Source organism: Haplochromis burtoni, unplaced genomic scaffold, assembly GCF_018398535.1.
Source record: "Haplochromis burtoni strain Fernald_Lab_line unplaced genomic scaffold, NCSU_Asbu1 Contig_544, whole genome shotgun sequence".
NCBI lineage: Eukaryota > Metazoa > Chordata > Actinopteri > Cichliformes > Cichlidae > Haplochromis > Haplochromis burtoni.
The window spans coordinates 247,810-263,968 of record NW_024582905.1 but is presented as its reverse complement, the minus strand read 5'-3'; the positions used below and the strand labels follow the sequence as shown (position 1 = coordinate 263,968).

General features: G+C 38.1%; 1 protein-coding gene across 1 annotated transcript in view; it reads left to right on the top strand.

Moving 5' to 3' along the window:
* usp43a (ubiquitin specific peptidase 43a) overlaps positions 1 to 16,159 on the top strand; it is a 125,172-nt gene that overhangs the window by 68,646 nt on the left and 40,367 nt on the right. The window contains exons 7-9 of the mRNA XM_042214292.1: positions 5,728 to 5,893; positions 7,997 to 8,108; positions 12,129 to 12,232. Coding sequence (XP_042070226.1) covers positions 5,728 to 5,893; positions 7,997 to 8,108; positions 12,129 to 12,232 — 382 coding nt within the window. The remainder of the gene's footprint in view (positions 1 to 5,727; positions 5,894 to 7,996; positions 8,109 to 12,128; positions 12,233 to 16,159) is intronic.

Below are 16,159 nucleotides of genomic sequence, written 5' to 3'. Positions count from 1 at the left end.
TATTAGACAATATTTAATTGGGCCGAGCAAATGGTACATTAAAAAGTCAAGACAGAAAGAGACAATAAAGTAAACAGATGCAGCTTTAAAAAAAATAAATGACTGATAACTCTACTAATGGTGACTTCCTTCTACTTTGAATGAAAATGGAATTTCAACTTTGTATAATATAAAAATAAAACTAGTATAAACAAATGAACATAAAATAAAGTTTCAAATTGTTTCAAATGGTGTGCGCCGTTTAAATTTGTCTACTATGATTAACTATTAACTATAATTTTGATATGATGAGACAAATTATTGTGCGTGTGCAGAGCTGAGATGTATGTGCTTATGAACACATACATAAATAGACTCGCACTGAGACAAAGACATCACACATGCAAATGAAATGCTGCCAAGTACATATTCCTTCCAGTTCCATTAAGACAGTTACATGCCGCCTAAAGCGAACTAAGTGCAGAAAAGCAAATATATTCCAGGAAGATTCATCAGGGAACTCGTGGCCCTCCAATAGAATTCATCATGTAAAATAACCTGAAGAGAATGGAGGCAAAAAGAAATTTCATGTGTCTACAGTCACTGCCCTGATCACCACAACTGCCTCTGGAAAGTGTTCTTAACTCATGTGGGAAATAAGAGCTACTGTCATCTCAGCAGCCTTATTAAGAAGAACACAAACAGTGCATAAATGCCTGCATAAATGGTGGCTTGAATGCTTCATCTTTCCACAAGCATGTTGAAACATCTAGTGTACGATGAGCTCAGAACACATCTTAATTATGTTTAAGTAAAAAAAGTCTTCCATTTATGTTCCACTTTTATAGATGTTTTACAAAAGAGGGCTCTCCCATGTTGTTTGATTTGTTGATATTCCCGTTCACATGGCAGCAACTCAGTGCATTTAGGCATTTAGATGAACACAACTATCTCTGGGGTTTACAGAGAAAGGTCCAAAAAGAGAAAATAGAAAAGACTTCTGGCATCGTCAGACAGTGGCCAGACTGCTTCAAGCTGATAGGAAGACAACAGTGATTCAAATAACCGCTCGTTATTGCCAGAGTATGCAGAAGAGCATCTCTGAATGCAGAACACGTCCAGCAGAAGACCGTACCGGGTGCCACTCCTGTCAGCTAAGAACAAAAACCGAGACTGAAATTGACACGGGCTCAGCAAAATTGGACAACAGAAGACTGGAAAAACGTTGGCCGCTCTCATGAGTCTCAATTTCTGCTGAGACAGTTTGGTGTAACCAAAATAAAAACATGAATCCATGCTACCTTGTATCAGCGATTCAGACTGGTGGCGGCAGTGTAATAGAGTGGGAGATGGATATTTTCTTGTCATAGTCACCTGAGTATTGTTCCTGACCATTTGCGTCATAGATGTGCAGCTGATAAACCTTTATCAACTGACTGACGCCACGATTTCAACATGGTCTTTGAGGAATGTTTCCAGCACCTTGTTGAATCTGCACGACAAAAATTAAGGCATTTTAAACAGGGTCCAGCCTGCTACTAGCGAGGTTAAATTAATGAAGTGGCTGGTGAGTGTAGAATAAGATTAAGATTAGCAGAACAGTGCTTAACAGGACAAAATGCAGAAAAAGATACTTTGGGCGATTTGGAAATTATGTCATCACGAAGTTTGTGCAGCAGACTGTGCTCCGACTGCACCGTTTCATATACCGTCCTCTTTACTGTCTGCATGTGTTGTTCCTCTTAATAGGGTTTGTGCGGTGACCATTCTTGACACAACGTTGTGCCTTCCTGCTGTATATGACAGACGGTTAAATGGATGCATTTAAGGGAAGGAACATAGAGAAGAGAGGAAAAAATAGGGCAGCATCAGGTGTGTTCAGTTCCTTCTGTGCAGCTTGCCTAATCTGTAATTTTGCTCTTGGCATGAGGCTCAGCTGCTTTGCTCTCATCTGAGCCATTGTGTGGTCAGATGAGTGTTTGCTGCCAAGACCTCAGATTTGCTCAAGACTGTAAGGTAGCGGGTTCACCTGGATATTTTTGGTCGGGTATGTGGATTGTGCTGACACGTGTCCCTGATCTGGCTCCCGCACTGCTTGGAAGGAGTGTCTTTTCTCATCATTTATGTGCTGGAGTGTTCACACAACCTTATTGTTACACTTCAGCAATGAGCAGAAGTGTTTCCTAATTGACTTTTGTCTGAAACATTTCATCTGTGAATTGAATTTTGCAAAGTAATGGGATGATCAAGGGCACATTTCCAGCAAATGCTGACTCAAATCCTCTGTCGATACTAGAAGCAGCACTGTAGGCTCTCATTTTTAAATGCCATCTTAACCATCTTAAAGATATTTGTGTTCACCAGCTACAAACCACACTGTAGCCAGATACCATTATTTAGCATTGGTTTTCCAGACTTTGATGTGAAAGTTGAAGCTTGCATATGTCTGCATGAAAGCAAACTGCAGCTAGGCTGTGTTAAAGCTTACAGTAAGGAAGAGTAACATACTTTATAAAAGACTGCTTTGTCCTCCCAGGTGTAACAATCTGTCCTTCACCCATCTCACAGGTCTAAAAAACTCTCAATAATCTCCTGATGTGGCAATTACCACTTTTGCTATCCTTCATTACCTGACTCTTCTTTGTAGCTGAGGGCTGATTCATCCCTAACATTCAGATGATGGAGACTTTTTAGGGAAAGAAAGGAAAATAGATACTGACAATGATAAATAGAGTACCAGTGAGAGAGGATAAGATAAGAAAAAAAAAGGAAAAATTAAAGGATGGCGAGTTAAGACGAGAATGAATGCCGGAGGAGTCTTCTGCAGGACTGAGTTGTTTAATTAATGTTGCCGTACACACCACCTCCATTCCCAAGAGCAGTTTCTGTTTCTGTTTTTGTTTCTTTCACCTCATAATCCTCTTTTTTTGTATCTCTTTTCCACTTAGTTCAGTTGCATCCACTTCAGTCTCAGGGTTTATCTTTTAATTACAAAGAGCAGATTACAAGGAGAATTTTACAGCAGCCATGACATTGTTGCAATAACAACAACAAATAGCTTACTGTGGGTCGACCTGATAGCCGGTTGGCAATGAGAATGATACCACGTACACCCTGGCATCTTAAACAAGGAGTTATTGGTTTGATTCTCTTGTTCTTTCCCCACATTTCCTCACTTTTTCTCTCTATGTGCCCGTTATTACTATACCATCAGAAATAAGTCAGTACGTACACGAGAAGGCATACAGTGTTCCACTCGGCAAGTGTCTCTCACACCTGAAGGCTTTGCTTGGAAATCACTCTTTACAAATGACAAACGACTGTTCTTTCCTTTAGGTCTGGACACTCTTCTCACTCTTACAGTCTCTCCTTTCTTTTCCACTCTGATACCTTCCACTCCTCCCACTTTCTACTCCACAAAAACCTCTTTCACTTCATGGGTCTGCTCTATCCATCTCAATAAGGGATAGATGAAGGTGTGAGAATAACAGTCTGGCAGGTATTTCTCCCAGTGTCCTCAGGACATATCGGTTATGATACCGCTCGCCTCACAGGACATATTACTTTCTGATTTTAAAAGTGCTTTTTGCTCTGGTCCTCTCAGAAGCAAGAGTTATATGTTCCTCTGTCTCTAATTGTTTGATAGTAATAATTCTTAACATCTTAAAAATTGTTTTAGAATACGTCAGATTTAAATAATAATTTTTTTTTTTTAATGTATTTAATTAGACATGAATTAGAAGTCAGAGATGTGTTGTGTTTTTGCAGACTTTTCCTTTCTCGTTTCAAAAAGAAGTTCTTTCACTGAGCTCTTTTTTACGCCTTATTAGTCTCCCTTCTCGCATTTTTGGTGGCACTTTATCTCAGCTTTACATCTATTCACGCTTGCTTTCCTTAGATTTCTTTTATTAAGAGGTGGGAAATAAAGAACTACAAAACCTTGTTCCTGTAGAGTTTTCATATATCTGTATTTTACTTGACTATTTAAATTTTCAGACAACTTTTGTTCTCTACATTCAAACGTATATATCTTTGCTCCTTACATTTTCATAACAGGTTCATTACTTCAGGTCTAACGGATTTGAGGGGATTATTTTGCATCACTGTTATGTTCAAACTAAGTTAAATATCAAATTTATGCATCATTTATCGCACTATACAACTTAAACAAGGGGTTTAAGTTGTATAGTGCAATAAAAAAGATTAACAAGAGTAACGTGGCAAGTAATTTCAAACACACAAACTGTAGCTGTGCAGTTTGTAACACAATGTGTTCAATTCAGTTTTATTTATATAGCACCAAAGCACAAAAACATATGACAATGCACTGAGTGTTATAAGGTAAAGACCCTACAGCAATGTGTATCTCTAAAAGTACAGGTTCTGTATTTCCCAGAGACAGAAGAGAAGCTCAGTTTCAGAGGTAGAGAAAAATGTAAGACAGAACTGACAGGACCCGGGTATTATTTTCTTATCATATTTAATATGACATGAAGTTCACTTAGCTTTGCACAAACATAGCTTGTAGAAGTGTCCTCCAACGTGATACGTTTTACTGTTATACTACTAGTACATTTCAGAGCCTGCACTTCACTTTTACTTGAGAAAAAAAACTGAATTAGTACTTCAACTTTTACAAGAGTATTCTTTAAAACAAATATTTGTACTTCTACTTAGGTGATGAATGTGTGTCCTTTTGCCACCATTTATGTGTGCGCGTGTGTGTTTGTTGAAAGTTGAAGCTGAAACATGGCAGTGATTAATTGCATGGTTGAGATCAAACAAGCACAGTTTAATTAAATCCTCTGATAGTGTCAAAGTTTATGTTTCCTGGGAGTCAAGAGGTTGAACCCTCTGTGTCAACTTCCACTATTACTCAGCATTAATCACAGCAGCGTGTTTGTCTTGTAAGTGTGAGCGATACGAGATGCAGCTTCTTTTACAGCTGCTTGGGGTAAATAAGAACAATTTTACCATAATGGAGATTTTTAAAGATCCCTTTGGAAGAAAGTGTAAACGTTTCACATTAAATGGTTGATTTTGCATAACAGTTTTTCATCCACAAACTCAATGTTTTGTTTTGTTTGTTTTTTTTCATCCCTAGTTCATTTCAGTTGTTCCTAAGACTGGGCACAACTTGGGTTAGAGTAACCAATGATGCGATCCTGTCATGAGATGTTGCTTGTTGCTGGTAAAAATATAATAAGCAGTTTCTTGACACTCAATATTCTGCCCTTTGGCCTGTTGAAAACTTTATAGAGAGAATTTTGGGGCCAAGGGGTTGAGTGTGTTTGGCATAATCAAACGATGATCTCTGACTCACATCAGAGGAGAATCAGCACCTACAAGCCCGAGGCCATGTTTCTCATCAGAAAAGGGTGGACTCCTTAAGTAGTATGCAATAAGTCTCCGCCTTAAAAGGAGGATTCTAAGTATTGTGGGGTCTTGGGTGTAGGGTTGGGCATCTCCAACCTGTCATTCATTGTTCAAAGAAACAGACGCAGAGATTTCATGCATTATAATATGATAAGAAGCAATAAAAAGAAACACATATCCATTGGTGAGCTGTAGTCAATTGCTTTGATGATTTGTCACCAAGAAGCACAACTTAGTGAGAAGGAGAGAAAGATTGGCTGATGGATTATCCCGGCATTCGCAGTGATATGAACAGCTAGCTTCAAAAAGACCATGACAAATGTAATTGTGCCGTGTTAAACAATTTCTCCCTGCTTCCTCTGTTATGGTCAGGGTATCACCACAGCCTCCCTTCCTCCCCCTACGCCTTCACGGCTGGACCTGATGGTCAGAGGTTACCTGCATCTGGCACCCTCTCCTCTGAGTATCTGAACCAGGGTAACTCCAAGGTCCTCCTCCTCATCTGCAACACAGCGGGATCTGGCTCACAAGCTGTCAGGTGAGCTGTTGTCATCGTCATTATTATCCATTTCATTTGTATTGATTTTTTTTGTACATCTCTTTAACTCAGATAAGCAGTTTATTTAACAATCATGGCTTCTTCTAGAACTTTTTGAGCACAGAAGAACCAAGTGTAAAGATATCTAAGGTAACCTAGATATCTTTTATGCATTTTAAGGACGTGCCATCCTGCAGTCAGACTGTGTTTTAGACCTTGATCATACACAGAAGCAGACACTTCTCTTGCTCTGCTGTGTCTTAAATAGATTTTGTCGTTCATTCTTTTCCTTTAGTCCTGCTGTGTTATTTCAGCATCAACATCTAACTCCTGTTTGACTTTGACCTGTATGTCTGTTACGTGAATTCCCCAGACTCAACGGGGTTTATTTTTTTAGATTTGTGCAGCTAAAACATACATTCAACTCAATAGTGTTGAAACTAGAGGCCAAGTTAAACAATGTGGTCAAATCAAACCCTCTGACCTGTGAAAAAAATCAATTAGATCCATGTGCTCGTCACTGCTTAGTATCTGCAATGTGCCGCATTTGATGTTAGATTTCAGCAGCATCACAGATGGAAGAAACAATGGAAGAAGCTGATTGGATGCTTGTATTTATTTGAGGTTAAGCATCCCATAGTTACTGAACAGCATTACAAATCAAAGAATCCAAACTTTTGATAAAGTTTACCTGACAGTATCGTCACTGAGAAGGTAAATAAAAAGATATGTGACCAAGACAAATTTCAAGCTTACTTTAAACTGAGCAAAGATTTATTGGCTTGCACGTGAATGTTTTGCTGTTACTATTTTACTAAAACGAGTCCTTGCAAAGGCAGATTGGATGGGGCTTACAGTGCACAAAAGCATCCACATCGCTGTTATTAATACTTTTCAATTTATAACGCTCTCTCCACAGGGGATCAATAAGTCTAACCTCTTATTGACACAAGGCAAGACAGATTTATTTTACTCTCCTGTGATCTAGTTTCAGTCATCATGTGCACTTTGGGATTTGATCTTATAGCTCCACAAATCCATGTAGAGACATTACTGAAAGGCTTGATAATGTCAGGGTCTGACATTTGAAGACTCATCCGTCCACATGCCACCTGACTCGTCTGTGCGGCTACAATAAATGTCTGAGTGTCTCTGTGCAGCCATCTATTCCCAAAATGATCTGGAAAAAGCAATACATCTACAGATGTTTAATTATTTCCTAATTAAAATGCCGTAGTGGAATTTCGCTGCATACTATAATAGAATCATGTGGATACCCGAACAGTCCAAATCTGTGCTTAAATGTGCAACTTCAACAGCTTTGCTCCTCTGAGACTGTGATATTATGAAGCTTGTAAAGATTTGCTCCCATTCAGCCTACAGATCATGCTCTGGCGCACAGTAGCAATCAAAACGATCCCGTTCAGGGTCGTTCAGGTTAAGGCAACTCAAGTTCTTTGACTCCAAATTATTTCATCACTCTGAGCTCACTTTGTGCTGCGGGGAGGTTTTAAGAGAGGAAAAACAGGTCTTCTCCAGTATGATGCTGCGACATTAAAAGCTTGGTGTTGCTGTCATACTGTTGTGTTGTGTAGCAACTGAATGAGTTGCACCAATATTTCTTCAAAACAGTTAGCTGCCAAGGCATTGGGAACTTTGTTGCTGTGTTTGTGTTTATACTGTAAATGTCTTAAATGCATTTAAAACTTAAAGTGTTATTGTAATTGTATGTGGACTATATGCAAGGCTTTGGATTAACATAGGTGGAAGAACCCAATTCTAATGGATGCATTGCTGAAATGCAGACTGGTTTCTTATTTGTTCCTGGACAACATGTCAGTACAAGACAGCTGGCTGTAACAACTTGATGCACTTGACATTTGATAGTTTGACACATTCCTAATAAGCCTACAGCTGCTTTTCACTTACTTAGTGTTTCAATGAATTCAGGTTAGACTACGTTTTCTAATCTTAATTACTTGCCAACATACTTAATTATAAATAGCAATCATTTTTTATTTATCTTTTCAATGCAAAACCTACTCTCAAATCTCTTTTGTTCTGCTCTGCTCTACCGTTCTCACTTGTGCTCTGCTCTCGCAGGTTTGGGCCTCCATTTCTTATACTTGAGGACAGGAGTATCTCCTGGGACCAGCTGCATCAGAGCATCCTCAGTAAGCTCTATTATCTGATGCTGAATGGATCTCAGGCTCAGGTAATGCACCCTCACTAACCAATAACATGTCAGCTACTCTATTCTGTGTCCTTGGCGCTTCAGCTCAGGTGGTCCTACACTCTGGGTTCTAACAGAACAGATTAAAATAGCAGCGCAGTGGAGAGATCAGTTATATGTCTGAGTCATATTTAGAGCTAATGGAAAAGCAGACAAAGGTTAAAGCAGATGAAAACTCGTAGTTTTTTCTTCCTTCATTGTTTTGATGATTGTAGGGTCTTTGTGATGCTGTGTAAAGCACCTTGAGATGACTGCCACTTCATAAATAATGCATTGAACTGAATTGAATTAATATTTAATAATAAATATGCAGAAACTACAAATCTGATCCTTTATAGCATGTTGAGTATATTTATAGGTTAGATTGAGTTCCTAAGTCTTTATATGTTATTAGATTCAATGGGTCTTACTAGCTTCTACAGTCAGACTAGGGAAAACAGTGGTTGGAGACTGCAGGACGACCAAAATTACTGTAGCCAAGTGCAACAAACTTGTTGCCTTTGAAATAGCTGTTGACGTGGACCGGGTCTACAACTGGCAGGCAGTTGCCATCTTCAAAACGAGTGCTATTTTGCTATTAGGCTGCAGTTGAACGGGGTCGGTGTTTGTGATAATACGGCAGTTAACTGTAAGCAGTTGGTGAAAATCACAAATCTGTTTCCCCCTACATCCACAGAAATTCATAATTAAACAGAAATTCAAAGATTTCTTCTCAAATACTGATTTATATAGATATATAACCAGAATACAACCAGATGGCAAGAGAGTTGAGTCGAGTCCCTTATTGCAAAAACAAGTGTCATAGACGAGCTGTGCTTATTGGTGCAGATTGACTCAGATTGATTGCAATGTGCTGGCAATCTGTCTGCATTTTAAAATTAGATGGCAATTATTTGCACACCTTTGCCAATCTGTCTGAATGTGAATGCAGCCAGTGTGAGTTGGACAGTAATTGTTTGGAGATGGATTGCCTTCCACCAGATGACACGTGTAGTCGTCTTGTGATCCAAAGCAGCCGCCCTCGGGTTAAGGGCATTGCACTCTTCCACCAAGGGCTGACCAGCTGGTGGCCAAAACTACGAGCAATCAGTTGCTGAATATGAAAAAATTTAGAGCAGTGACCAGGCAATTTCTGATTTTTGCTGGCTGCAAAGAGGTTGTCATCGAGTTTAGTGACGTATGTCGTTCTTCATATGGGACGTTATGATACTACTTTGAGAGAGCCTGTTTCTCCATCTGTTACCATTAAATCTTTTAAAATCTTTTAAGGTGCTTTTCACAAAAAAAGGCCATTTTTGTATGTAAGATTTTAGCTCTACTGTCCACTCAGTATGTGCTGCTAATCTTGATAAAAGCTGCGATTCAGCCGATGCGTGTTCAAACCATGAACCGTGGCTCAACACTACTGGGTAAATATTTTTGTGGCACGTAAGCACCCATTCATCATGCAGCTGTCTATTTGATTAGGAACTATGGAGGAAAAGAAGGAGAAACATAAGTCTGGTATTTACTGATTGCTATCTTAGTTTCATAGTTAATTCTTCAAAACCTGTCTGGCCACATATGAAAACATCCTCTTGTTGTCCTTACTTCCCCTTTATTCTTCTTAAAAATATACCACCAACGGCCCTATGTGGATTTTTGTTTGTTTGTTGTTATTTTATTTTATTTTTTTCATATTTTAAGCTGTAAAGACCACTTCTATCCCGAGGGTGAAGGCCATTAAGCCTTGCTGATGCTTTGTTGCTGTTATTTTAAAAGAAACCACAGAACTAATACCAGCTTTACTGTAATCTCTGTGCAATATAATACATAAGATCCACACAAAACTCTGTTTCTTTGCCAGTGTCATGCTCCTTTCATTATCATTAAACAGTGCTTTGGTGCCACCCAGAGGTTTGTTTAGCAAGACACAGCTCAGCTTGTCCAAAAGAAGAAAACGCACCGACTCGCATGTCAAAATCCAGTTCTTCTTTCACAGCTCACTCTCTGAAGGTTATCAGGTTATTTAGAAAATGTTATTAATTTTGCCTCTGTCTCCGGCATACCTGTCTAAACTTTATATTAGCACATTACATTCATATAAATTCTTTTACTCTTTGAAAATCTGGGAGAGCAGAATTCAGATTATTTGAATTTTAAATTACTAAAACTCTTTGAATAAAAAGGAAACCACACGTTACTGCTTGTTGCCTGACCTTTTTTGGGAATATTTAGAAAATTCCCTAAGTCTTTTATCCTGATGTTAAATCCATGTTGGAGGATTTCTATCATTTTTATAATTCGGCTGTTTCTACTAAAAATGAGCTTTTGGCTCTGAGTTTGTTTTTTCTTGAATCTTTGAACTTCTCATGTCAAATATTACTGAGTGAACAGTGAATTCAAATATATGGCCTTCTATCTTTTTCTTTATGGTGTGAAGGTCTTTCATATATTCAGCTGAACACAAGAAAAGAGAAAAAAATGAAAGTTTTTGAGCAGCCAGTTGAACTTCCACCCATCTTCATATTTTCAGCCTTAAATCTTTTATTTCCTTGTAGGGTAATCATTTAATTGGTCTACACAGGTTTTTGGAAAGTATGCCAACATCTGTCTCCCTCACTGGAGTCGCTGGCCTCCGTGAGGCAGATTATGAATGCTTAACACTAACGTTCATTCAAAAACTGTACTAGTCCTGCGTGATTACTTATTAGTGTGAAGTGTCTCATCCACTTTCCTTCATTATACTTTAACAGACAGACAAGGATGTCTGAACGCATGCTCGCTCGACCTCATAAAACCAACAAGAAAGAGACTGTGCCTTTGTCATTACTGCTCTAGGCTCCTATTAACCAACTAATTTCTTTCTCTTTATGCTCGACTGCAGTTCCTGTTCTCCAAGAGCAGCCGACTCATAATGAACCCTTATGTCTTTGCAACAAAGAGTGTAATCCATTTGGAAATACATTTTTCTCTATTTGAGTGGAAAGGTGGAAGGACTGACAGAGAGACTAGGTTATTATAGTTACAGAGCATTTTAGTTAACAGACATTTTAAAACCAAGTCCCACAAGAGAAACAAAAATAGGACAAAGTGATTAAAAATGTTCTAGTCTCTGTCAATTTGTATATATGTGTATATATACACATATATACTTTTTAAAAGTCTTTTTACAAAATTCTTGTAGATTATGTTATACTTGATCACTCTTTTCTTGCACTGTTGCTTCTGTCACGCTCTTTAACAAGTATTGTAAATCAGAGTGAGATTTCTCATGTAAAGGATGTAATTTACATGAATGCAAAGGTGTGTGTACTAAATTGAGGTGTTTGGGTAGTTAGACACCAATAAGCTCTTCTTATAGCATAGCCGCAGATAAACGTAGCAGATTGTGACAGGACCTCACCGTCAGTAGTTGATGGAGGCTTTTTGTTGAGATGCCCTGCACAACAAGGATGAGATCTGGGGAGAAGGGATGCATATGGTACAGAACATATAGTCTAAACAAGGGTTGAAAGGCCTATTTGAAACACCTAATGCCTGTAAAAAGATCCCTCAACAAAAGTATTAATATTGCAATTTGGAAGCCTTTTTCATGACAGAAAATGATAAAAAGTCATATAAAGCAAAGGAAATGGAGCAGCCCTTTATAACAAGAGGATGGGAGGAAATAAAATGTGAGAGAACAAATCATCCCTATTGGCTTTGTACAGAAGAAACAAAGAAACATACTAGAAAATATTCACATTTACACTCCTATATTAAAACATACTACAGAAAAAAAACACATTGCTTTGTAAGGCATTGAGCACCCAGGTTGAAAATCAGAGTTTCAAACTACAAAGATGTCCTTCAACTTTTTTTTTTCGTATCTCAATTATATATTCTGCAATCATAATGTCATCACCTCTCAAATTTATTATATTTGTCTACAGCTTTATATGCACATAAATGACATTTATTGAGGTAGTCCTTCTTTAGGGACACAGCTGTGTTAAATAGCGTGACTTTCTCTCCTTCCAGAATGCTGGAGCGTTGTTTAAGATCAGAGTGGTGGGAGGATCGGCAGCCTACAGCTACCTGTCCCCACAGGACAGCAGGCCACTGTACCACCCTGCTGTTGACAGGTACACCACGCCTACACCTACACTCTACCTACACACATGTGAATACATGGTGTTATCATAGTTCCACGACTGCTGATTTTTTCTTCTTCCATGTATTTATTGAGTTTTAAACATTACACTACACGACTGCTAATTTAGGTGTGGCCAATCTCTCCATCAAAGTCAGGCCTTGTGTATTGCTGGACTGCTCACAGTGCCACTAGAATTATACATTTATATTATACATATATATTATAGAATTATACTAACTAGAGCCACATCTCCAGCTAAGATTCAGGACCTGCACAAAGATGCATGGCTACTTTGAAAAATGTCGTTTTTTCTATACATCGCAAGACAAACCCTTTGATGAAGGTGTATGCCATTCTCTCCTTCTGTGATGTCAAACTATATGTTGTGTTATTGTTCACGTGAGGTAGTCTGCTAGGTCCGACGAAGACAAAATACCTGTTTCTGTTAGTCACATCGTTTTTGTGAGATCTCAGACTGGTTGTGCTCTAAGGAAAGAGCAGACATGTCAGCATATTTCCTCTGACAGGTCTCCTGGTCCATGTCCTTTTGTGCTTCCTCAATGTGCAATCTATATTGTTCTTATATTTTTTTACCCTATAGCTTTGGTAGTGTTTGGCATCTTTTTTAATCCAGTATATATGTGGCGCAGACTTTAGTGGATGTAAACAGAACATCCAAACCACAAGAACGCACATCACATGAGGAGGTCCATCAGGTGCACAGTGTGGATGGTGACTTCAGTCTCTACAGTCAAAGGTGGAGTTCTAGTGTTAGGTCCTGTGAGATCTGAGGGACAAAATCCACAGACCTGTGCACTTAAATGCACTCACATTGCCATAGTGCTTTTTTAGCCACACCAACATTGTCGCTTATCGCCCCCATGCCCAGCAGATATGGCATCCTACAACTTTGTTGTCATGGGCACTTTTTACACAGTGGAAGGAGTCCAAAACTGATTACAGATGCAGAGTTGGAAGTGATCAAAACAAGACTTCCAGGGAGAAATCTAAAAATAGAAGCCATGCTGAGATAAGCCTTAATTTAATCAAACATGTTTTTGACTTTCATGGGCAAGTCAGTGAAGTTCAATACATCCTCTCCTTGTACAATTTTCTAGACACCAGCAATTACGGAGTCAGTATCTAGAATTTATGATGTTAAAAAATGCAGAGTTTTAAAATAGTTTATTTTATTTTATTTTATTTTAACAAATACCTGATTACGTTAAGTGTGGCTGATATTTAACTTCTGGGATATAAAGTATTATATTGTATTGTATCCTTTTATCTTGTGTAAAATTGCCATGTACCTATGTATAGAGATAAATCCTAAAAAAAAATGTCATACTTGCTGATGGCATGTGGAGGAAAACTAGGAATACCTTCAGAAACCAGTGGACCTTGATAGCACTGAAGGATACAAACTATGATATCAGTTTAACAGTATGAAGATAAAGGCGTTATTTCCTGTGTAATTAACAACGTCAAGGTTTCGTAGTACAGCCGGGAAGGGGAGTATAATATTTAAATCTGTGCTGTTGTTCTACTAAGCTGCAGTGAAGGTCAGGCTTCCCACCGAGGGCTAGGAAATGAGCTTCCAGTGTGTGTGTGTGTGTGTGTGTTTGTGTGAACAAACCTGTCTGGGGAAGATGTGCATCGGTTTGCCCTCTTGGTGGCAGCTGAAGCTCATTTCACAGCTGTGATGTAGTTGAGCTTTGCATGAAGAAGGTCTATATCTGTGTTGTGAACATATCTATCTATCTATCTATCTATCTATCTATCTATCTATCTATCTATCTATCTATCTATCTATCTATCTATCTATCTATCTATCTATCTATCTACGGCCACGATGAGTGAGTAAATGAAATATCCAGTTACATTTGAGCCCCTGAAAATGCTAAACGGTGTATAAGAATTATAAAAACTGCAGCTCTATTTAAAACACAGAGTACAAAACACAACCATGAAAAATGTGGCACCCCCCCCCCCAAAAAAAAAGAATAAAAGAAGACAATATTATGGTGGCCCTGAGAGGCCAAACGGACTGCAACTTCAGAAAACACTTGCAAGTGGTCCGTCCGGTTATTGTCTCCCCAGAAACATTTCAGTTTTTCCTTTCGTTGTGTGTGCTTTTGCAGCGTTTTTCTTTTTGCAGCATTTTTCTTTTTGCAGCATTTTTCTTTTTGCAGCATTTTTCTTTTTGCAAGTGTTTTCTGAAGTTGCAGTCCGTTTGGCCTCTCAGGGCCACCATACAATATAAATGAGTGTGAGATCAACAGAAAGCATCTGCATTGTGTATTGGTTTCTGGTTTAGTAACTTACTGTGAGCCTCTAACGATTTAAAAGGAGCCATTTGGAGAAGCAAGTTTGTGACATTTTCTGCACAGCATGTGGATCAATATTTGCACAACCACAGAAATTTAAATCCCTTGATATTCACAGTAACTAGCTTAAAACATTTTTAAACTTAATCACCTGATCGCAATAACTCCTTTTCCCGTGTTTCTATGTGTTTCCTTTTACTTGTGTGTGCAGTCCAAGTGTTACCTCACTTATTATTTAATAGAGGTTAGGTAGGTGGTACGTGTCAAAGTAACATCCACATGGATGCAAGGATCCAAGGCTTCCCAACAAAGCATCTTGCCTTCTTCCCGTAGTGCATTCTGGTTTTCCTGTCTGTTGAGTGAGACAACTTTTAATAGATTCTCACCACTGCAGACCGGGAACAACACACAAAAGCTTTGGTTTTGAAGATGCTCTATATAATCAGAAATTTTAACTTACAGGTGGCAACAAGATGTTCCTTTTTTCTCCATAAAACACTATCCTACTACACATACAATATAACATTCAGAAAAATTTTTAACTTACAGGTGGCTAATAAACAAGATGGTTCCTTTTTCTCCTAATAAATAACCACTATCCGAGTAATGATATACCAAGTCTATCCACTTATTTTAAACACTCTATCGGCGATATATATTATATTATATACATTGCCAAAGTTTACATCAAAATACAGATTACTCTATACCCATACTAACTTAAACTGTAACACAAATATCCTACATTATTAGAGATAAACACAAATCTGATCGTCCTCTATAAGCAAGCAGTTGGTGACAGTGGGGAGGGAAAATCCCTTTTAACTGGAAGAGGCTTCAGAGACTGCTACAACTATTAGCAGCTATAAAATAAACTTTTAGGTTTAGATTTTAGTTTAGAATTTTATTAATATTTTAGTTAATATTTTTGAATATCAGTGGTCAGCTGATTATAATGTTTAAATCATTTTTACATCTATTAAATAGGAATGGCTCTTTAGAGGAACTGGAGTCTAATAATCTTTAGTACAATCACTTGTGTACTTAACCTCCCTCCTCCTGTGTGAGATAAACTTAAGCAGAGGTCTATATAAATCATTATATTTGGTGTCCCTGTATACAAAGATAATAATGCACGCCACTTTATGCCATGCATAACATGTCAGTTTAGCTGGAGTGGCTAAAGATGTTTGGTCCCTGCTTAGGGATGGGTATTGATAAGATTTTCACGATTCCGATTCCATTTTCGATTCTGTTTAACGATTCGATTCTTTATCGATTCTTTTTTAAAAAGGAGAACACTAAGGTCGATTAGCTTAGAACTTTGTTTTATATCTTCTCTTTGAACAAGATAGAAATTTAGGAGTAACATGGCCTTACAAACCCAACAGTGAGATCTTAAGAGATCCACAGCCTACGGCTCTTCAATGGGGTGTCACAGGGTCCCCAGGAAAAAAAATGTAAATGTAAAATAATAAAATAAATATTCTTCTGTAGCAATAACAAAGTATAACATAAATTATTCTGTAGCAATTACACAAGAATATCCAGTAATGTCCCTGCCTACAATTAAACACATTCTACTCTAT